Consider the following 23,524-nt stretch of genomic DNA (forward strand, 5'->3'; position numbering starts at 1 on the left):
TTACAGGAGGTGAAATTTAATTAAATATGACGTGGAGCAGGATGTACTGCCCTGTTATGCCCCACCCTGTTTTGCCCCATAGTCACAATTTCTAAGTTATGAGGTATTGGCAAGAAAAATAACGCACGAAATTTAAGAAAGTTTCGGAATTAAAAGCCAGGTAAGCACTCTATAATATGACATTAAAATAGATTATCTAAATAAATCTCATTTCTATTTACGTGTGACAAGAGAACATTTTAAAGTTGCAAATGAATGATACAATATGATGCAGCAACCGAATAATATACAACAGATGCAAGGAATGGCAGTAGGTGTTGTGTGATGATATATTTACATGAGTTGAAGTTCTAAAAAAAAAATTCGGTAGATTGCACTACTTGTTGGAAGATAGAGGCTATACTCCGTCCTGCCCCATATTCCCCTATGTAGATGTTTGCTTAAACAATCATGTCTAGTGACCAAACCTAAACATGGTTACAGATGATTTAGCGAGGTGCTTAAGGTATCAATCCAGGATCCTTGAGAATTTTGGTTCAATTAGAATAATTCGATGATGTTTGGGTAAAGGGAGATAAGTCATAGAGTCCACACCCGTGTAGTAACGGTCAGCGGATCTGGCTGCGAAACCAGGTGGCCCAGGTTCGAATCCCAGTCGGGGCAAGTTACCTGGTTGAGGTTTTTTCCGGGGTTTTCCCTCAACCCAATACAACCAAATGCTGGGTAACTTTCAGTGCTGGACCCCGGACTCATTTCACCGGCATTATCACCTTCATTTCATTCAGATGCTAAACAACCTAGATGTTGATACAGCGTCGTAAAATAATCCAATAAAATAAAATAAAAGTAAGTCATAGAAATGAGCGTTGAGATAAATGAAAATTAAAGTTCAAACTCTTATTGCAAATAATATTCTACATAAATAAAACACATCAAATGCTAGTATTATTTTGTTTCTTTGCACAGCCACTTGTAGAATTTAGCTTGTGTATGCACCTGGGGAACAAGGCTTCATTTGCACAAAAATGACTTGATCCCCTTTACCCAAACACAGTCGAATTATAATTTTCGCGGATTAATTTGACATTGTAATTACAGGCGATCTTCTTTCTTTATGATTCGTTTTATAGACTATGTGGGTTTTAGAAAATTAAAATACCTCCAGAAGTGACAGCACATGATCCCCAGATTCAGAGAGAAGCATGTGCTTCCCAGTCTGAGCGTTAGTCTCTAGTATGATTCTTAGCAGTTGGTGTGCACTTTGTACAAATTCCTCGTCCATATCACATACTGGTCCTGCAGAAAAATACAAATAGATTACATTATAAATAATACTGCCTATCTGCATTTTGGATATGGAGCATGTGACACCTGTACTGTGTAACTTTTGTTGCCACTACTTTATTTACAACACTCGTAAAAATAAATATTGCATTCAATGACTGAATAAACTTGTATCTTTGATTAGTCAAATGTAGGCCTAGAGAATTATGCCCCTGAAATTAGTTTTCTTTCCTCTGAAACATAAATTACAGATTTGCTGGTTACATCCTTATTCTGGGGAAATCTTCAATTAACAATTTTAATTTCAGTAAATCAGGGCATATTATTCACTTTTACCAATTGTTAAAAATAAAATAATATCTAGAGAAATCAAAATCAAGATTTACAAAACCCTAATAAGACCCATTATAACATATGGTACAGAAACATGGGTTCTGAATAAAAATACATGCAAACAACTAGCAGTATTTGAGAGGAAAATCTTAAGAAGGATATTCGGAGCAATTGAAACAGTGGATGGATGGAGAGCCAGATATAATAATGAGATATACGAACTGTACAAGGAATCGGATTTGGAGGCGCACATAAGATGTCAAAGACTGAGATGGTTGGGACACGTCACAAGGATGGAAACAACAAGGAAAGTGAAGATTGTCTTCAATAACAACCCAGATGGAACCAGATTAAGAGGAAGACCGAGAACAAGATGGTGGAACTGTGTACGAGTGGATGTGAATAGATTAGGAATAAGGAATTGGAGGGAGTTGGCGATGGATAGAGAAGGATGGAAGAGAGCCATAGAGGAGGTTAAGGCCCACCTGGGCTGTAATACCAAATAAGAAGAAGAAGAATTTCAGTAAATATTCCATTTTAGGTGGAATTTATGTACAAAGAACTGGCGCTGACAGTGAGTGCTACAGAACCGAAGATTCAAATTCTACCAGAGAAAGAGACTGATTGCTGATTGGTCAGTTTCATTTCGCATAACGGGGGTGCACTGACATGAAAATTAATTTCTAATGTTCTTGCCTAACCTGAACAACCTACCACCCCTTTTATGTTAGGATGGACTTCTCCAAACGAATTTCGGTTCCAGGAAATCAGGTAAAATCTTCTTCTCTCCCCTTCTAAGAACACCAATATGGAACGAACTTGTCAGACCAATGTTTGTCTGAGAGAGAAATTTTTTTAATTTTAAATGTCATTTTTGTAGTTTTTGGGCATTTTTAGTACCGGTATTCTTATTTTAAATATATGCAAAATACTAAAAACGCGCTTTCAGGTACAAACATGGGTTTTAGGCATTTATAGGAGTTTATATTTAATTTAGACGTTTTAGTTCTATAGAATTTTAACTATCATTGGCCTTTCAAGGAAAAGAAATAAAAAAAATATTCAAAATTGTTGTGAATAATAAAATAATAGAGCAAGAGTTATCATTGAACTATTTAGGGAATATTATTCAAATTCAGAAAATGAAGACATAGAACAGAAACTACATAAATATAATGCAGTAAATGGAATTATAAAAAGACATTTCGGGAAGCAAATGTTACAAGAAACTCAAGTCAGATCACAACATTACAGCAAAACAAATGCCAAAATTTGGCAGTGAAACATCAGTCATAAAACAAAGAGAGAAATCTACTTGTAGAATACAGGCAGCTCAAGTGAAATTTCTGAGATCAATGTTAGGATTTATAATATCAGACCACCAGAGAAATGAAGATATTAGAGAGTGCAACATTAAAAGTTAAAAATACAATAACAGAAACAGAGAAATGGAAACAACAACATTTTGAAAGAATTCAAAATTCCCGTTATGCAAAGGCACCTCTATTGTACAGAGCAATAGGGTTGAGTTATTTTACGACGCTGTATCAACATCTCAGGTTATTTAGCGTCTGAATAATATGAAGGTGATAATGCCGATGAAATGAGTCCGGGGTCCAACACCGAAAGTTACCCAGCATTTGCTCGTTTAGGGTTGAGGGAAAACCCCGGAAAAAACCTCAACCAGGTAACTTGCCCTGACCGGGATTCGAACTCGGACCACCTGGTTTTGCGGCCAGACACGCTGACCGTTACTCCACAGGTGTGGACCAGACCAATAGGACGAAGAGGTCAGGGAAGACCACAAACAAGACGGTTAGAACAGAGAACAGAAACAGACAAAAGTGTCTAAACCGGAAAGCCAGAAAAAAAGAAGAATTTTAACAGGAAGATCCTGAGTACATGAAACATAGGAAAATCTGAATAACATAATCTAGGACGTAGCAAACAAAATAGGTACGGAACTAGAAATCCGTTCCCTAAGTATGGCAATCAAAGAAAAGTTTCTCATCACATCATGCAACTCAAAACTGGGGACGAATTAGGGAAAATGGTATTAACATTTTTTGCAGCATATTAGATTCTCTTATCACCTCCTTAACAATTCTCCTTGTGTGTATATATTTTTGCAGAGTCAGAAAACAGTATGAGATAATTAGTATGTGCACGATACCTCTAAGTAAACAAATGCTTATTAGTGGAGCCTGTAATGTCAGTTCTTCTGGCAGGGGACAGAATTTGGCCTTCGGTATGAAGCCAAGAAGACCTACATCAATAGCCCAGATCAAGGCCCATTCACCCGTCAGTGTGAGAACTTGTCCCCGGAGACATTGTACCGTCAACAATGCTTCTCCTTCGAATGTTGCCTCCTGGAACGAAAAATATTATTAGTTTTTTTTTCTCTGATATTGTCATATTCATTTCATTCATTTAGTTCTGCCCAAGGGCAGGTCTTTCACTGCAAACCCAACTTTCTCCAATCTTTCCTATTTTCTGCCTTCCTCTTAGTCTCCTCATATGATCCATATATCTTAATGTCGTCTATCATCTGATATCTTCTTCTGCCCCGAACTCTTCTCTCATTCACCATTCCTTCCAGTGCATCTTTCAGTAGACAGTTTCTTCTCAGCCAGTGACTCAACCAATTCCGTTTCCTCTTCCTGATCAGATATTGTCATATAAACAATACATATGGCTTTATTACCTACAAGATGGTATGCGACATGCTTCACAGAAAGTTTAAAAATGGCATATTTCAAGTCTATACTCGGTATACTGTTTTACAGCTAATATACGATACTGTCGTATATTAAAGGCTGTGTGATGTATCTTGTCTCACTGTGAAAAGAGAGAGAAAGGAGATAATATGTCTTACTTCGTCTGTGTTGTTATGGCGATGGGGGAATGGAGCGGTGCCGTCCATCCATCCAGTGGCAGAAGGGACTAATTGATACATTCTGTAGCGCAAAATAAAATAACAAAATATCTCTCTTCGTACTGTGTAGTTCCGTCACTGAGCTTGTCTATCAAGAAACTGAGCTCTAGCAGCCTGTACAATAACAAGATTTTGAAAGGAATCCTGAAAATTTACAAGCCTCCTATAATCTCCACCCTCATTTGAAGGGACTTGGTTTTATTGCTACTGAGACAAGATAAACCTTACCAGGTATAGCTGTAAAACACTACAGACTTGAAATATGACGATGCCATTTTTAAACTATGCAATAACGTGCTTGCAATGGCCATTGCTTTTGCTGTGAACATGTCACATACCATCTGGTAATAAAGCCATAAGTATTGTTTTCTAAGAAAAATAGGTAGCGTATTTTAAGTCACGTAAGCTTCATATAGGCGAATTGTTGATAATAATCCATTGTTCAGTACAACACATATTAGAAAAAGTAAACATTTAATGAGAATTAGGCTTTTGGGTATTGATATTTCTATTTCTAGCATACAGTGAATGCCAAAAGCCTAATTCTGATCACAGACTATGTGAAAGTCTAAAAACTCGTATAAATATTTTATATTCGATACTTAGGTGAAGACTGAGCCAAGAAGAAGAATATTTTCTGATATTCTCAACAGGATTAAGTGAACTTAAGACGAAATTAGAAATCTGTCAACTAATTTAGCTCTGGGGAAATTTAAAGATCAAAGTGTGTAACCACAAACCCGACACTTCTGAGAAACTAAGCCACTGCAAAATACAACACAAAATAATAAACTGCACTTATTCTTGGCTGAATCACTCTGCCTTTTTGCTGGCTGTCAATGACAATGAGATTCTACCTGAAATAGGGGAAATTTTTACTGATCTTGAACTATACTATGTTGCAATACTAACTTCTAGGTCATAAACATCCGGACCCTAAATATTGTTTAATATACTGGTACTTTAGAAATGTATCTATCTTAGCTCGAATGGTTTTCTCATTGTATGTGTGGCTAAAATATCGTGGCTTCTAAAAGAAGAGGGTCCAGCACCTGAAAATTTTGGAGTTTTGCTTATTCTAGCACTTACGTTTCTCCTATGGAGGAAAATATCTTAATTCAGCATTGATCACGACTGGCAATGAGAGAAACATCTACAAATAGGTCCACACCTATGGAGTAACGGTCAGTGCGTCTGGCCACGAAACCAGGTGGCCCGGGTTCGATTCCCGGTCGGGGCAAGTTACCTGGTTGAGGTTTTTTCCGGGGTTTTCCCTCAACCCAAGATGAGCAAATGCTGGGTAACTTTCGGTGCTGGACCCCGGACTCATTTCACCAGCATTGTCACCTTTATCTCATTCAGACACTAAATAACCTAAGCTGTTGATAAAGCGTCATAAAATAACCCACTAAAATAAAAATAAAAAATCTACAAATAGTACACTAACTAAATTGCAAATTTCTGTTACGTCACTTACACTGCCCCAGAATCCGTACACCTTCCCAAGCTGTGGCTTCGCACAGTATGTGTTATTCACTTGCATGTGTGTTTGTATCTGATTGTTGATACACTGGAGCCTTTCTGCCCAGTCTTCTTTCATGTATACCAGCGCAACTTTCTTTAGCAACACTCTTGCCACGATCATGTCACTCCAATCTGCGGTATCAACATCCTCACAACAGTCCTTCACAAGATCCGACTGAGAATTGTCCACGGAAGTCTTTGTATATTCTTTTCCACTTGGTGGACGATTCTGAATCATTTCTAGGTTCACATTTACCTCGTTTGAAGTACGTGTATCATACAAAGTGACATAAAAGCCCAACATTTTCATATCTAATGAAGAGATATTAATTGCAAAACATTGAGCAAATAAAGCATTTCTGTCTTGGACAGACATCTGGAATATGGCTCCAGCAAGCAACTTGTCCGACACATCTTTTCGGAGTTTGTGGAAAGTCGCTATGGCATTATAACTGCATTGCATTGTTGCCCGCATTAACTTCAGGAGAACTTCTGATCGATACAGGAAAATAGACCGTATAGACTGAACAGACATTTTGGCAGAAAGTATTAACAGCTTGAGGATGGGCACAAGAAGAATGAGCTCAGAGACCTTAGGACTTGACGTAACATGTCGCATAAGAAGTGCTTCATTATATAAAAGCAACAGACTTTCTGTATAATACACAAGAGGACTGGAGCCTATAGTTTCGTACAGTTCTGGATTTTGTTCGCATGTATTGGTTAGAGACTCCAAAAGTTGTAATTTGAAAGCTGCAGTATTTTGCCTTTTTGTAGAACAAATTTTTTCCAGCAAGGAGTGTATGTCATTATTGTCAATATCATCAGGCAGTGTCTGCACATAATCTGAATCGTCTCTGAAACCATTTTTCATCTGTAGTGGTGAAGTAACATCCTTTATTTTACAATGTAACTTTATTTTATCCAGAAAAGTCAGAGGTTTTTCAGTGGCTGTGCCATTTATTTCTGTATTACGTTGTCCATTATCTTCATCATCATTATCATCATTTTCATCTTCAGTGTTTTTTTCCATTGGAGACGTAAGTATTTCTTCACTGTTTAACTGTGTTTCCATGCGTGATCAGTATACCTGAAATAAAATAAAGAAAGTTACTTCATGTGACAATGAGTTCGTGAGATATCCGTCTCTTTTTTAAAAGCAGAACAAAGTGAAAGTAAATGTATAACGAGACTGAGTAAAAAAAAAAAAAACAAACAAACAAAAAAAACTTGATATTGTAACAAAAATCCTAATCTTGACGTAGGCACTTGTACTACACATATAAATAACTAGGGAGTGGATGTTGATGAAAAGTCATCTTCTTATTTTTCACATTAGGACGATGCCTATCAGGGGCGTATATTGCGGATGTTCAAGGTGTGCGCTGGACACCCTGTAAATTCGGTAATCTCATTTGTTATTTTAAGTTGTTTTATATAATGCAACAATAATTTTAATTTATCACAATTTAAATGCGTGGTAATCTCATTGGAAGTTGACGTATATAGTTCAAGACTAATTTTAATTCATTACCATTTAAATATTTTAAATGCCTGCTGGTTGAATGTGCACACTATCCCCAGAACGGTTTTCGTTTTATAACGTACGCTCTGCCTGATGAAGTGGGATGAGTTCTAGTCTAGTTGTCCTGTCCGTACTAAAGAACATCCCCTGCTGAGAGTTACTGCTATAATTCTCTGCGCGCGCAAAGTGGCATGGTGGGGATACTCGCTTCTCTCAAGCTGCAGGTCGTCCTGTATACAGGCAGCTCAACTTGTCAATAGCGTTACAAAATATTGTGTTTGACATGTGTGTTTACTGTTTGTGTGAGTGAATTTACTGTGTTTAGGTTTTACTAGGATTCATAGTTGTGTGCCAGCGCAGGTGAACAATTTAAATTACTTATTTAATGATAATAGCACTTGCAAATGTACACTGTAAAAGATCTTTTACAAAAGCCATTCTCTTCTCGCCCACTAGGAGAGAAATTACATATAGTGAATAAGGGTAGACCTATCCCGCCACTTCCGAATTTAGTGCAACAATATAAAACAAAAAGCGAACAATATACTAGACATTTTTCTATTTCACAATATGAAATTGTAGAATAGTTAGCGGGTTGTGGAACTTCAAACAGATTATTTTGCTGGCCATGGTTATTGTTTGATCATAAATAATGCAATTTTGAATAACGTTATTTGTAGCTGCCTCCTTTCTCCGGTATTTGCAGGGCAGTCATTGAAACAAGGTGATTAATTTTTAAGAAGTTGTGGTGCGAGTACTTTGAATAATATTTAAATGTCATTTTCTTTTAATTTTATGTCATTTTTCCTTTAGTTTAAGGGCATTTTAATGATCATTTTAAGTAGATTTTTAGGTCATCAACATCCGCCCCATAGTTATTATTTATAAATAATACTAAATTATATATTAAAAATGGCAGTTAATGTTGACCCGATATTTCACTTAGGCCTATAATAATTGCGCGAGATAGACCAACTATATATTTTTAACAGAACACCCAAACTCCAGGTTCAGCATACGCCACTGATGCCTGTTAATATAGAAATCCTTTATACGTTAATATCAATGCAAAAAATGAATTTATTATATTGAATTTTTTGCATTTTTCGACATTTTGAACTAATAGGCCATTTTTATATATATATATTTTTTTGGCATTTTTAATACTTTGAGAAATAAATAATTATGCAAGCATGTGCGGCTTACAGCTGTTTCGGTGCTACTTGACACCATCTTCAGAGCCTTCTGTGTCTCGGCATCATCTCAACTTCGCTGCCTGTTGTGTGGGTGCGTTCGTGTGATGAAGAGTTGAGTCAAATTGTGTGTTCTGAAATTGATCTGTGTGTTGAGTATTTGATTAGGGTGTGTTTTAGTGTGTCTGTATATTTCATATTGTTCTAGTGTGTTGAGTTTTTGGTTTTTGGGTTGTATGTGTAGGATTTCCATGTCTGTATTTATGTTATTGTATGTGTGGTTGGCATTATTCAACACATTAACAGTATTTTAAATTTTGTGAATCATTATTATTATTATTATTATTATTATTATTATTAGGTTCGATCCCAGGTGGTGGCAGGATTTTTTCTCGTTGCCAAACTTTCAGAACGGCCCCGAGGTTCACTTAGCCTCCTATAAAATTGAGTACCGGGTCTTTCCCGGGGGTAAAAGACGGTCATGGAAAGCATGGGGCTCTACCTCCGTGCCCCCCCAAGTGCCTTTATGGCATGTTACGGGGATACCTTTACCTTTACCTTTATTATTATTAGGGCTAACAAAAGGGAGCAGTTAAAGCTAGTATAGCTGTGGCAGGTGGAATGCAGTGAATTTCCCCTACAACTTAAGTAAGCATTCACCCCATTCCAACCGCCACAGCTATACTCGGTACCATCACTAGCTGTAATTGCTCCCTTTTCATAGCCGTAATTATTATGTTACGATATATTTAATAATATTATACTATGTTCTAATAGAACTTATTCATGAATATCCCTATAAAATTTTTGAAACGTAATTTTTTTCAGAGCCATTCAATTTTTAACAAACAAGTTAAATTTCATATTGTGTGGGATTCATTTTATTACAAGGTCGGTACTAGGCCGTAGGTCTCTCTATAGACCTAATAAAGATAGCATTATTATAATTCGAACATATCGGTACTGCAGCTCCAAGCACAGGGATAATATTGAAGGAGGGGTAGTACTATGCCTTATGTTGATGTAGATTTTGTTACTCTGAAGCGAAAAATTAGAGAAGGGGAAACGATTATGGATAAAAGAAAAATATTCAAATCTAAATAATATGTCATGTTCAAAGGGGAGATTCAATCCGGTAACCCTCCTCTTGCGTACGCCCCTGTGTGCTACAGTACCACAAAGTATCTTCCAGGTGCAAAGACGTTTTATTGGCCAGGTGGGCTTAATCGAGGAGATTCCATAACAAAGTTCTTTATTGAATGATAAACTTAACCTATGCACATTTGTGCGCGTTCTTTTCTTCATTAAAAAATGCTGTGGCTGCAACCCTGAGAACTCTGTTCTCACGTCGCTACTTTTAAGCCACTCCAGTAGAGTCGACAATGGCATGGCTACGCGCAATTTGAAAAAGTAGCGAGCAGCTGGTAGGGCAGCCGCTATTTTTCAGGTTGCACCTTTATTCACACGTCGCAGTACGAGAGTTGCGGAGTATTTTGCACTGCAGCGCTGCAAAAGTAGTGACGTATGACCATACCATACCTTCTTTCGGCTACTACATAGTGTTTCGTCATGTATTCCTACTAGCCATCTCCTAAGCTCCCTATAGTGGCAGTGACAGAAATGATTTCTCATTATCGATAAGGTAGCAGAAGATGAACCTGATTCGGACTCGGCACGATTTCGTCGTAGCTACCATAGCATAGTGATAAGTTATTATGTTTTATACAGCCTAGTTGCTATTATGCACAGACCAGTTCGAAAGCTTACAAATAGGGACGTGGCTCCAAGTAGCTTTGCAATGGATAAGAGTTTATGGATACATACGTCTTACTTTCGTCACAGAGCCAAAAAGTGAATTCCGGTATAAAGCAGGCCCTAATAATTCAGCTAGACAGCAGGAGTAACTTACGTTTGGTAATGTAGCTTAGAATAGATACGGTAACTAAGGTACATAGCGTTGATTTGGTTAGAGTAGCTTCAGGAAGTACATATTGCTGTTATGTGTGTCATGTTTAAAAAGCCCTCGCTTACAGCAACAGCAATAAACAATTTTATTTTATTATGTACCATCATCATCATCGTTCGCTTATCTTATCCTTTGCAAAGCTCTGTGAAGACTCACACGAAAATAATTTTCAGGCAAATACACCCACAGTCAATTGTATGTCTTTCTCACACTCCTTGAAGACGGAGATCGTGATGATTTCGTTATCTTTTAAGCACATATTCTGTTATTAGTACCAAGAATTCTTCACTATATGCGAAGACTTTAAACGTGGCACAAAATACGCTAAACTCTAGAATATCTTGTATTACAACAAGACCTATTATTGCCATGAGCGCCCGTATAGCTGAATAATTCTCCCTTCAACCAGGCTGATGAAGAGACATCCCCACATCGTACATTCTAATCTAGTCTGATATAATCATGGTTACACTGCATTTAGAACAAGAGTAAAAATTGAAGCTGTGTTCTTACCCTCAGCGAGTTATCAGGAGGTTATAGCATAACAAAAAAAAAATTTTTCTTCTCTCCGGAGAGATAGGCTACATCATTCTAGTTACCCAGATAGGATCTAGTAGTTTCAAACTTACCTTTGGAAAAAATACGTTGTTGCAGTGTATCCGTATAATATATTAATTCAGCGAATTGGTGTAACAGTATTCTAATAATAAATCATTGACGACTCGTTCTAATTATTAGTGGATCATTTCACTTATCTTCAGAATTAAATTAAAGATATAAAATAATACATTTTTCACACTTCTCTTTCTCAAACGAAATATTTAATATACTATCAGTTAATTCACCGCAGCTCTCAGTTACAAACGTTACAAGCTAAAACAGTTCAGAATCTAATTTTGATTGTTAAGATGACAAATGACAATCGTTATCTTGCGCTCCACAGGACACTTTTTTCTTTTTTAATTTATAGATGACATCGCACTTCATCAAGTCGTTCTTTAATTCAACAGGATTTCATCGGAACCTCTCATCCTTCTTTTATATTATTTTAACGATGAACTATTACGGCGCTCACCAGATCATGTAACTTGATCAAATGCATTGTAGATTCGAGTTCTGTAATTGGTTAACTCGCGTCAATTCAAAATAGTGTATTCAAACCATCATCATGGATATGCGCGCTTAATAATCAGTGACGTAGCCAGAAATTTAAGAACGGGGGCTAGGTTTTGGAAACATCACTTAGCAAATTTTCCTGTAATTCACATGCAATATCTTTAAAACACAATAATTTAAAATCAATTTTGACTACCCAAAAGTTGTTATAAAACAAAATCCATTCGTCTTTGTAGAATGATGTGTTGACGAGTGAATCAATAGGCGCCATCCCAAAATAAATATTATTACTTCATATATATTTTTAAATAATTGGTCATTTTAAAACTTGTCAGCAGAATATGAAGGATTTGTTATTCTAAATATTGATCATTGCCGGTAGAAAAAGTCAATCAATATTTTTCTTTCGGTGTCACACTCGCAATGTTTTGCATCTACACGGTTCAACTTTTCTTTCAACTTTACGCATTCAAGGCAATGCATGCAAGATTGATTTAATATTAATATATGGGCCCTATATGTATAATGAAGATGACATTCAAAACGGCGCACCATGTAGACACAACATATTCATGCATCTTAATTGAACGCGCATTTTAATCTTGATTATTTCAATATTCTTCCCAGATTGCATGCGTACGCGATGGAAAAGTGAACCGTGTAGATGCAGCTTATATCATAGACTTACTAAATAATGGCGGGCAGTTTACATAGCCATAGGATGCCATCTAGCAGGCAGTGAACACCATTTGCTTTTATCCAACAATGCCACAATGACAAGCGAAAGAGAGGGAACAGCGTCTTTTTTTTTTCTTATGGTGCCATCTGTTGTTTTCCGCAAACAATTACAATTACACATCCTCTGAAATTCTTTGAGCCGTTCTTTTTAATGGCACCGGTATTAATTTCGTATTACATACGTGGTGTATCTAAAAAGTTCGGTGAATGGTGTCATATCTGAACGGCAACTTGGCGCATGTGCTTGCGCATGCGCATGGTTCTTCAGAGACTTGGGGAGAATCGATACACAGCATGCAATGCATGTGACTGGCAGTGTAAACAGACTGCGACCAATTGAACGTAGTCAGTGTGAGAGGAAGTGTTACAGCGCAATACAGCAACGTGTAAACATCAAGTTCTGCTACAAATTGGGGAAGACTGCAACGGAGACACATGGAATGTCGGTGCAGGTGTACGGGAGGGAAGCCGTGAGCAGAAAATGTGTTTACGAATGGTTTAAACGCTTCCGTGAAGGGAAGGAAACAATTGAGGATGAGCCTCGTTCAGGTCGGCCATCGGCAAGCAGAACCCCAGAAATGATCGAGAAAGTGCGACAAATGCTGGCACAAGATCGGCGACTGACTCTAAGATTGATTGCGGAGGAATTGGACATTAGCAAGGACACGGTGCACACCATCGTCTGCGATGATTTGGGTACCTAAGCAGAAGATCTGCTCCCGATTTGTGCCGCACAAGCTCACAGACGAGCAGAAAGCAAAACGGATGGAAACTTCTGGTGATTTCATTTCCATGTGTGACCAGGAACCATTGCTTCTGAAAACCATCGTCACGGGAGATGAGACCTGGTGCTACCAGATCGATGTCATGGTGTTCACAGACTTCCCCGTGACAAAAAAAAAAAAAAAAAAGTCATCTGCAAAAATTCAAGGTGAAAACACTGTTGATCGCCTTCTTCGACAACAACGGCATCATCCACAAGGAATTTGTTCCTGCAGGTCAAACCGTTTTGATTCCGGATCGAACTGGTAGCACCAGGTCTTATCTCCCGTGTGACGATGGTTTTCAGAAGCAATGGATCCTGGTCACACATGGAAATGAAATCACCAGAAGTTTCCATCCGTTTTGCTTTCTGCTCGTCTGTGAGCTTATGCAGCACAAATCGGGAGCAGATCTTCCGCTTACCTCAATCATCGCGGACGATGGTGTGCACCGTGTCCTTGCTAATGTCCAATTCCTCCGCAATCAATCTTAGAGTCAGTCGCCGATCTTGTGCCAGCATTTGTCGCACTTTCTCTATCATTTCTGGGGTTCTGCTTGTCGATGGCCGACCTGAACGTGGCCCATTCTCAATTGTTTCCTTCCCTTCACGGAAGCGTTTAAACCTTTCGTAAACACATTTTCTGCTCACGGCTTCCCTCCCGTACACCTGCACCAACATTCCATGTGTCTTCGTTGCAGTCTTCCCCAATTTGTAGCAGAACTTGATGTTTACACGTTGCTGCATTGCGCTGTGACACTTCCTCTCACACTGACTACTTTCAACTGGTCGCAGTCTGTTTACACTGCCAGTCACATGCATTGCATGCTGTGTATCAATTCTCCCCAAGTCTCTGAAGAACCATGCGCATGCGCAAGCACATGCGCCAAGTTACCGTTCAGATATGACGCCATTCACCGAACTTTTTAGACACACCACGTATAGTTACAAAATTATAGCAGTTTATAATCACGGAATGTTTCTGTGGACACACTGTATTTTTTAGTTGTTTTTCAAATGGGGAGGGGGTATTTTTTTCTCTTGTACAGAAAGATCCGAAGGCTTACACTGTAGCCTGAGTCTATTGTCCTTACCACTCCTATTCTGTGAATTATTTGGTAGCCGAACGGTCACGCTCCTGTACAAGTACAGCACGCAGCTCCATGAATTTCACCCAGGCTACGGTATGGATAATATGTGAATTAATGAAGGCGAAATGAGTCCGAGGTCCAACACCGAAAGTTACTCAGCAATTCTGCTTCAATTGATTGAGGAAAACCCCTGGAAAAAACCCAATCAGGTAACTTGTCTTAACCAGGAATTGAACTCGGGCCTGCTCGTTTCACGATCAGCCTTGCTAACCGTACCCCATAGCAGTGGGCCGCGGGATATTTTTAGGCGAAAGCGAGTAATTTTGAAAAAAAAAAATCGCGGATATTTTATTAAATAAAGTTGGCGAACCTGTTGATGATTGATACGGGACGGGAAGACTCCTACTTACTCCTAGACACTATTTAATAGGCATTAGATAAGCTTCTTCTTGTCCAAAAAATTGTACCGTAGATAGTTACGACAAAATATGAATGGTTATTTAGTAGTATGATTCATGTGAATAAAGCTATTTGTAATGACTTACATGTATTGTTACTCCTCTCACCTGTTTGTTAAGCCGGTGCCCTGAATGTGAAGGTAGTTCCAACCTTTGAATCGTTGTAGCAATACTCGCAATAGAAAAATAACCGTCAATAGTTATCATTGATTATAAAGCAATACTAATTGCAAGTTGTGCATAAAACGCCATAAAGTCGTATTGTGGCGTTATTTATTGCAGAATCGCAATAATCATTTCAGGTAAAATTGTAATCTTTCAGAGATATTTCTTTTCGTGAATATAATACACAGACACACAGATGTCAGCACTACTCATTTGATGGGAGAATTGGAACGGTGTCGCCAACATAGGTTATTTAAAGCTAGATTTAGCCCTAGATAATATATGGTATGATCTAGGATCGCATGAATCCTTTAAAGTTGGAAGAAAAATTGAACCGTGTAGATGCAACTTTATAGGTGGTATACTTCTTTTAATGTATAAATCAGAGCGTACAAACTATATTACGGTTCCATAAGAGGAACTATTTATTTTATTGGGCTATTTTACGACGCTGTATCAACATCTAGCTTATTTAGCGTCTGAATGAGCCGAAAGTAATAATGCTGGTGAAATGAGTCCGGGCCCAACACCGTAAGTTACCCAGCATTTGCTCGTATTGGGTTGAGGGAAAACCCCGGAAAAAACCTCAACCAGGTAACTTCCCCAACCGGGATTCGAACCCGGGCCACCTGGTTTCGCGGCCAGACGCACTCACCGATACTCCACAGGGGTGGACAAGCGAAACTATCCTTTCATAGGGTGTGTATTTACACCAAAGTAACAATTTCTCTCATAACAGCAGATTTTTTTTTATGAAAATTTGAGCAGGAGTTACAGGTAGCATATATCTTTTGTATATAAACTCTGTTTACATCTGTATACTACCTCTAATTCTTGTACAAATTTTCATAAAAATATATTATATAAAAGAGAAATGGTTAATTTTGTTTAAATACAGCATTATAAAGGGCAGTTCCTCTTTACGGACTCTGTGTAACTTCAGAGTCCGTGGATATCCAGAGTACCGCAATCGTTTGAGCCGGCAAATGCCGACAAATCCGCCATTGTTAGTCCAGCGCGCGCTATGCAGTATACAGTTGTATAGGGAAAGAAAGTAATTTAAATGCGAAAACATGCAGTTCTGCTGTGTTCAGAACTGTTCACAGAGAACTGAAAAAAACGCACATTTGTTTTCTCTGTGACAAGGTGAAAGAAATAAGGAAAAAGGAAACCAGTGACTATAAATATAAAAAGGAACGATCCGCTGCCTAAGCGAGCATACATTGTGAGATTAATGAATGACTGTATTTTGATATTTATTTTTTCAAAGTTTGGGCCCCAAAATATTTTTATAAAACTAATCTAGAATTTAAGTTGTTTCAGCAACGATATTTCTACATAAAACAAATTAAAATCATGTACCAATTAGGATCAGTGTCAAATTTTTACCATCTTCTCCCTTTCAAATCAAGCATTTCTGAATTTTATCCTATTTGCTATTTGCAAGAATGACATAATATATTTGTGAAGTTTTGAATTCATTCTTGAGACAAGAGTGTACTGTTTGGCTCGATTGGAAAATACAAAGACCGTAGAAACTACAAACCCTATTAAGGTTAGACTGATGTGAACTTTCAATTTTCTAAACTACTCCAGGTAGATCTATGAAATTTTGTACTTTTAATTTGTAATTTTAAATTGTGTAAATTTAGGTTTTCAAAAATTCATACTATTTTGTCCAGAGTTTTTGTCTACATACGTGTCAGACCTTCAGAAATGAAACTTACTATACAATTTTCCTCTTTATTTTACTAAAAAATAATTAAAAATATTTAATGCACTAAAAGTGTAAAAACAGAAAAAATTCAACTCGAGCGTAAAAAAATTAATATTAAAAAATACTTCTTCTGACTGATATGCATATATACATATAATCAGGCAGTACATCTCACTTGACGATATAATTATGTCAGAGGAAGGACAATTGTTTGTAAGCATCTGAAGTCTGAAGCGGAATATGTAGCTAATCGGCGAAGTATGCATTGAAGGGGGAAAGAAACTTACTACCCTAACCAATTATCTCCTGGCCTAGTTGTCTCATGAGTGATGCCTTGTTGGTGGCACTTATGAGGTTCAAACCTGTCTTCGGACAGTTGACTAAACAATAACAAAAAAAAAAAAGTGTTAGGTATAATACTGATAGTAAGGTTTGTTAAGAACATATTCAAAAACCTCTACAAAAAATCATGCATGTAGTACAGAATCTGTAGAAAGAGTAGCATTTTTAGCAATGCAAAATTTACAGAAAATTAAAGTGGAGAAAATTGACTTCAAAAGTTTGGGATAATAATAATGGACCAGGTCTCTGTCTTTTTTATTTTCAAGGCATTTTTAAACATATAGAACTAGCATATTAAATACAGAACTTATCCTTATATACACTACCACGCTGTGCACATCTAACCTACACTATTAAATAAAGATGACTAAAAATTATGTAATCTTATGAAAACACTATAATAGATAAATATGATTTACAAATCACTTTGGACTGTAGACACTAGTATAACACTAACAATAAAACTGTTAGAAACTTCCAAATATTTCTTGTATCACGAACAAAAACCAAGTATGGAAGACACGTTGTTATGGCTACTAGCAACAAGTGGAATTTTCCTTTAGACAAGAGTTGTGCTATCCTTTGTAACTGAATATCTTTTAAAGGAAAGTAGCCTTTGAAGTAGGTCTAACACCTGTTGGATTCTATGAAGAAATATTTCGAGAAGTCGAGAAGCTACACTGGCTCAATCGGAAATCTAATATAATAAATAGTCCACACCTGTAGAGTAACGGTTAGCCCGTCTAGCCGCGAAACCAGGTGGCCCGGGTTCGATTCCCGGTCGGGGCAAGTTACCTGGTTGAGGTTTTTTCCGGGATTTTCCCTCAACCCAATATGAGCAAATGCTGGGTAACTTTCGGTGCTGGACCCCGGACTCATTTCACCGGCATTATCACCTTCATATCATTCAGACGCTAAATAACCTAGATGTTGATACAGCGTCGTAAAATAACCCAATAAAATATATATATAATAAATAATGTATGAAATATAGCGTAATTTCCAAAATGGTCGCAGAATTCAGAGTGGAGGTCGTGGACGGAGAATTTAAATTAACAGTCAGAGCCCGCATCCTTTTAAAAATGTGACCCTAAACAGCTGATAGACCGGTCGTGTTGCCATGAAAATTGGCAAAGGGCATCTTTAGATCATAAATGAATTTTTAAAGATAAAAACAAAGAAACTATTTTTTTAACCAAAAATGACAAAATCTCACATCATTGTATCCTTGGGGACATTATACTGAAATTACTAACTTCCATATTTTTAAAGCTAAACTCACAAAATGTTTATCACTAGCATATCTGGTTGATAACACATGTACAAAATTTCGTCTCTCTCTCTGATAAGTGGTTTGCATTTTATTAATAACTTAATTATATAGTGTATTGCTTAGTGCAAAAAGTCCCTTGCGTTACAATTTACATTATTTTTCATTGATATTCACTTATAAGATTCTTTATATACATTGGAACAAACATTACTATTGGAATTTTCTGCACAGAGAATGGGTAAATTACTAGGAATTTTTATGATTATTAATTTTTTTTATTTTTTATAATAAAAAAGTATAGTAATTTACTTATTAATTTTACAGCAAAACCTTATAATAAGCTTTGATTCCATGTATGTAAGAGGCCATATAAGTGAAAATCACTTAAGAATAATGTCAATTGTAGTGCAAGCGACTTTTTATATAAAGCGATTCGATATTTCAATAAAATAATTAATAAAATGCAAACCACGTATCACAGTTGGATGCAATTTTGTACACTTGTCACTATTAAGCAGATATACCAGTGATCAAAATTTGGTGAATCTAGCTTCGTAAGTATGGTAGTTATTGATTTCACTGTTGTGAACTCTTAAAACTAATGAACTTCGAGAAATTTCAGTATAGTGTCGCCTTATATGCGGAAGTCGGAGAGTTTGCACGAGGAATGCAGTTGGAAATGTTTAGATTTATTGTTATTTTATTTGCAACATTGTTGTTTTCATTTGTTACTTGCAAGTTATTAAGTTCATGCTGCTGTAATACTATACTGTGACGTTTATGAAGGAATGTATTGAACACTTAAATATATATTTATGCTGTAATAATTATTAAATAAAGTTTTTATACATTAGTATGTTAGCAACTCAAAAGCATAAACCTCAGATATTATGTATAACTGAACATCACATGAAGCAACAGGAAATACTACAACTGTCTTTACATGGATATGTATTAGGTTCCCATTTCTGTAGACATGTCTTCCAAAAAGGGGGTGCCTGTATTTTTATCAGAGAGGATCTATTATTTAGTAAAATTGATATATCTGATTTTTGCCTTGAACAAGATATTGAAATCTGTGGAATACAAATTGGTTATGAGATATCAAATTTAATTATCTTATGTGTTTATAGGGCGCCAATGGGAGATTATAAGAAATTTACAACTAACTTAGATTCATTATTGAAAAGACTTTATAAACCACATACCGAATTTGTAATCTGTGGTGACATAAACATAGATTATCTATCAGAAAGCTCACGTAAAAGAAAATTAAACTCACTTCTTGAAACTTATAATCTTAGTCACACAGTAAGTTTTCCAACCAGAACACAAGCTGGAAGTAGTACTGCCATTGATAATATATTTATAGATAAAAGTAGATTGAATTCCTATTCAACAGTACCATTAGTCAATGGCCTGTCTGATCACGATGCACAAATTCTAAGTGTTTTCAATATGAGTGAAAAATTCCAAAGTGTTAATCTAAAAATAAAAAAAAGGATTATAAATGCTGAATCTCTTCATCATTTAAATACATGTCTACAAAATGAATCTTGGGAAAATGTATATAGTACCGATACCATTGATATTAATACTAAATTTAATGCATTTTTCACTACATTTACGAATTATTTCAATGAATGTTTTCCAGTCAAGGTGGTGAAAAAATGTAAAAGTAAAAACACGTGGATAACTCAGGGAATTAAAATATCATGTGCTAGAAAAAGGAATCTATATTTAATGAGTAGGAATAGTGATGATCCTTATGTTCTTAATTACTACAAGAATTACTGTAAAACTTTGACAAAAGTTATAAAAGATGCAAAGAAAATGTATCTGAATGAAAAAATACAAAATTCAGATAATAAGATTAAAACTATTTGGGATATTATTAAAAATGAAACTAATCGATATTCAAAGAGTGAAAATATTACTTGCATTAAAATCAATGATAGTAAAATAGATAACCCAAAATCAATTGCAAATCATTTTAACGACTTCTATATAAATATTATTCAGAACTTAAACATTCAAGATTGTGCAGAAGATGCTGCACTTGGTTACCTAACTGATGCATTTAACACTGAGTTTTTAGGTCTCAAATTTATTCCCACTACCGCAGCAGAAATCATGCATGTGATAAAACAACTAAAAACAAAATATTCCTCTGGATATGATGAAATTCCAAGTAAAGTTCTGAAAGCTTGTTCTGAAATATTATCCCCTCCGTTAAGCTATCTATGCAATTTGTCAATGCAATGTGGTATTTTTCCAGAAAGACTCAAATATTCAATAGTAAAACCAATATACAAAAAGGGAGATAAATGTACTATTGCTAATTACAGACCCATATCATTATTAACAACATTTTCAAAAGTGTTTGAGAAAGTTATGTATAATAGATTATATCATTACCTGGAGTCCAACAATATATTAGTTTTAGAACAGTTTGGATTTAGAAAACAAAAATCGACAGAGAATGCTGCTTTTAGTTTGGTGGATGAAATACTAAATTCATTAAATTCGAAACTACATGTAGGTGGGATTTTTTGTGACTTGGCTAAAGCATTTGATTGTGTAGACCATAGTATATTAGTAAAAAAATTGAAGTTTTATGGCATTAAAGATGAGATGTTGGGTTGGTTTACATCGTACTTATCAAATAGAAAACAAAAAGTAGAAATAAATGTACCAAATAGTCATAAAGTTACTTATTCAGAATTTAGAAATATTAAACATGGTGTTCCGCAGGGGTCAATTTTAGGTCCATTGTTGTTTCTAGTTTATATTAATGATTTAGCCTTGACCATAAACAATTCATCCCATGTAATTTTATTTGCAGATGATACAAGTGTAATTATTTCAAGTAAACAATACGATCATTTTATAAACACTTCTAATACAGTGCTGAATCTAATGAATGAATGGTTCCATGCAAATAAACTAGCACTTAATATTGATAAAACCAGTGCAGTCAAATTTAGTACACACAATAGTGCTCAGGTTTCCTACAGTATTCGATTAAATGGAACTCATCTCAAAGAATCTATAAGCACAAAGTTTCTTGGTTTAGAATTGGATAATCACTTGAACTGGAAAACGCATATAGAATGTATTACTCGTAAATTGAGCTCTGCCTGTTATGCATTAAGATCCTTATCTACTATTGGTGATATAAACTTACTTAAAATGTCATACTTTGCATATTTTCACTCTGTAATGAAATATTGATTAATACTCTGGGGTAACTCGTCTGAAGCTAAACACGTTTTTGTTTTACAAAAGAAAGCTATAAGAATAATGGCCGGTGTGCATAAAAGGACCTCATGTAAAAATATTTTCCGAAACTTAGAAATCTTGACTTTACCTTGTGAATACATTCTTTCCCTAATGATGCTGTATATTAAGAACCAAGATAAATTCAGTACTAATGAAGACATTCATCATTTTAATACAAGACATAAATCAGATCTTCATCTACCCTCTGTTAGTCTAAGCTGTTTTAAAAAAGGAGTTCGCTATTCATGTATAACAGTCTTCAATGCACTGCCTAATTATCTTAAAGATTTGAAGAACAACGAGAAAAGGTTCAGAAAAGAATTAACCAAATTTCTACATACTCATACCTTCTACACAATTGATGAATTGTTTATGCTTGTGAATTGAATTATTCTACTTAAATGACATGTACAATTTTATATAGCTCAACTAAAATATGTTTTTATATTGACTTAATCTGTTTACTATGTATTGTATTTTTTGTTTAGCATAACTGATGAATTGTATGTACTGTAAATTGAATAGTATACTGTATAGGTCAACTGATGAATTGTTTAAGCTTATAAATTGAATTAATCTACTTCATATGAATTGTATAGCTTAACGAAAATAAGTTTGTAAATTGAACTAATTTGATTGTATATGTTTGTATAGTTTGGCTGATGAATTGTATATGTTCTTAAATGATTACTAGTCAGTGTAGCTCTACTGATGAATTGTATACAGACCTACTGTAAATTGAATGGTAATATGTATAGCTCAACTGATGAATTGTTTATGATTATAAATTGAATTAATTTACTTGATATTAATTGCACAAATTTGTATAGCTTAATGAAAGTATGCTACTTTGTATTGTATATATTTGTATAGATTTGGCCGATGAATTGTATATGCTTTAAATTGAATAGTAATCTATATAGCTCTACTGATAAATTGTTTGTGTTTGTAATTTGAAGTAGTTTGCATGATATGTATTATCAATTTCTGTATATCACAACTGGTTGAATTGTTTATGCCTTAAATTTAATTAAATTGTTTTGTATTATAATATAGCTCAACTTATGAATGATCGTTTGCGTTTGTAAATTTAATAATCTGATTGGCTATGTATTGTATACTTTTAGTAGAGCCATCGATGTTGGTCAGTCGACAGACTCGCTGGGCTGCTGATCCGGAGCTGCGTTCGGGCTTGGGTTGGACCCCCCTTTGGACTTTGGTTTCTTCGGAGGTTTTCCCCAGCCGTGGGACTGAAGCCGGATGGTCTATGGCGAGTCCTTGACATCAACCCCTTTGATTTGATTACCCCCTTTGATTTGATTACCTGGTTGGGTTTTTCCGAGGTTTCCCCCACCGAAAAGGCAAATGCCGGGTAATATTTTGGCGAATCCTCGGACCTCATCTCATCTCACTACATCTCGCCAAAATGTAAAAAAATTTTAAAAAATTTAAAAAATTGTACAAAATTGTAAAAATTGTAGAAAATTACTAAATTGTAAAAGTATAAAAATTTGTAAAAATTGTAATTGTAATATTGTAAAATGTTGATATGTTCCACATCTTAAAGCTTCATTGCTCATGTAAGATCTATGGAATAAAATAAATGAATGAATGAATGAATGACTGACAATAATGTTCTAAAATGTAAGAAGATCCTTTAGAAGTTTTTGCCCTTTAAATTAAAAATATCTGAGTTTTACTTTAAATATGCCTATCCCACGCTTGTTGAAAAGGAGTAACAATGGCGGCCGCCTCGGTGATTGCGCTACTCTGGTATATCCACGGACTCTGTGTAGCTTGAAATAAGCCTCCCATCTAGTGG

General features: G+C 35.8%; 1 protein-coding gene across 4 annotated transcripts in view; it reads right to left on the reverse strand.

Moving 5' to 3' along the window:
- LOC138711128 (uncharacterized) overlaps positions 1 to 15,309 on the reverse strand; it is a 35,128-nt gene extending 19,819 nt beyond the window's left edge. The window contains exons 1-4 of one of the 4 annotated variants that reach the window (XM_069842474.1): positions 15,032 to 15,309; positions 6,030 to 7,166; positions 3,791 to 3,986; positions 1,160 to 1,296 (exon numbers count right to left, since the gene is read on the reverse strand). In XM_069842474.1, coding sequence (XP_069698575.1) covers positions 1,160 to 1,296; positions 3,791 to 3,986; positions 6,030 to 7,151 — 1,455 coding nt within the window. In that variant the 5' untranslated portion in view covers positions 7,152 to 7,166; positions 15,032 to 15,309. Of the gene's footprint in view, positions 1 to 1,159; positions 1,297 to 3,790; positions 3,987 to 6,029; positions 7,167 to 10,703; positions 10,834 to 11,389; positions 11,524 to 15,031 lie in introns of those variants that run through there. The other 3 variants (XM_069842471.1, XM_069842473.1, XM_069842472.1) reach the window with 3 other exon arrangements.
- Between the last annotated feature and the right edge of the window lie 8,215 nt (positions 15,310 to 23,524).

This window comes from Periplaneta americana, chromosome 12, assembly GCF_040183065.1.
Source record: "Periplaneta americana isolate PAMFEO1 chromosome 12, P.americana_PAMFEO1_priV1, whole genome shotgun sequence".
In the NCBI taxonomy this organism is placed as follows: Eukaryota; Metazoa; Arthropoda; class Insecta; order Blattodea; family Blattidae; genus Periplaneta; species Periplaneta americana.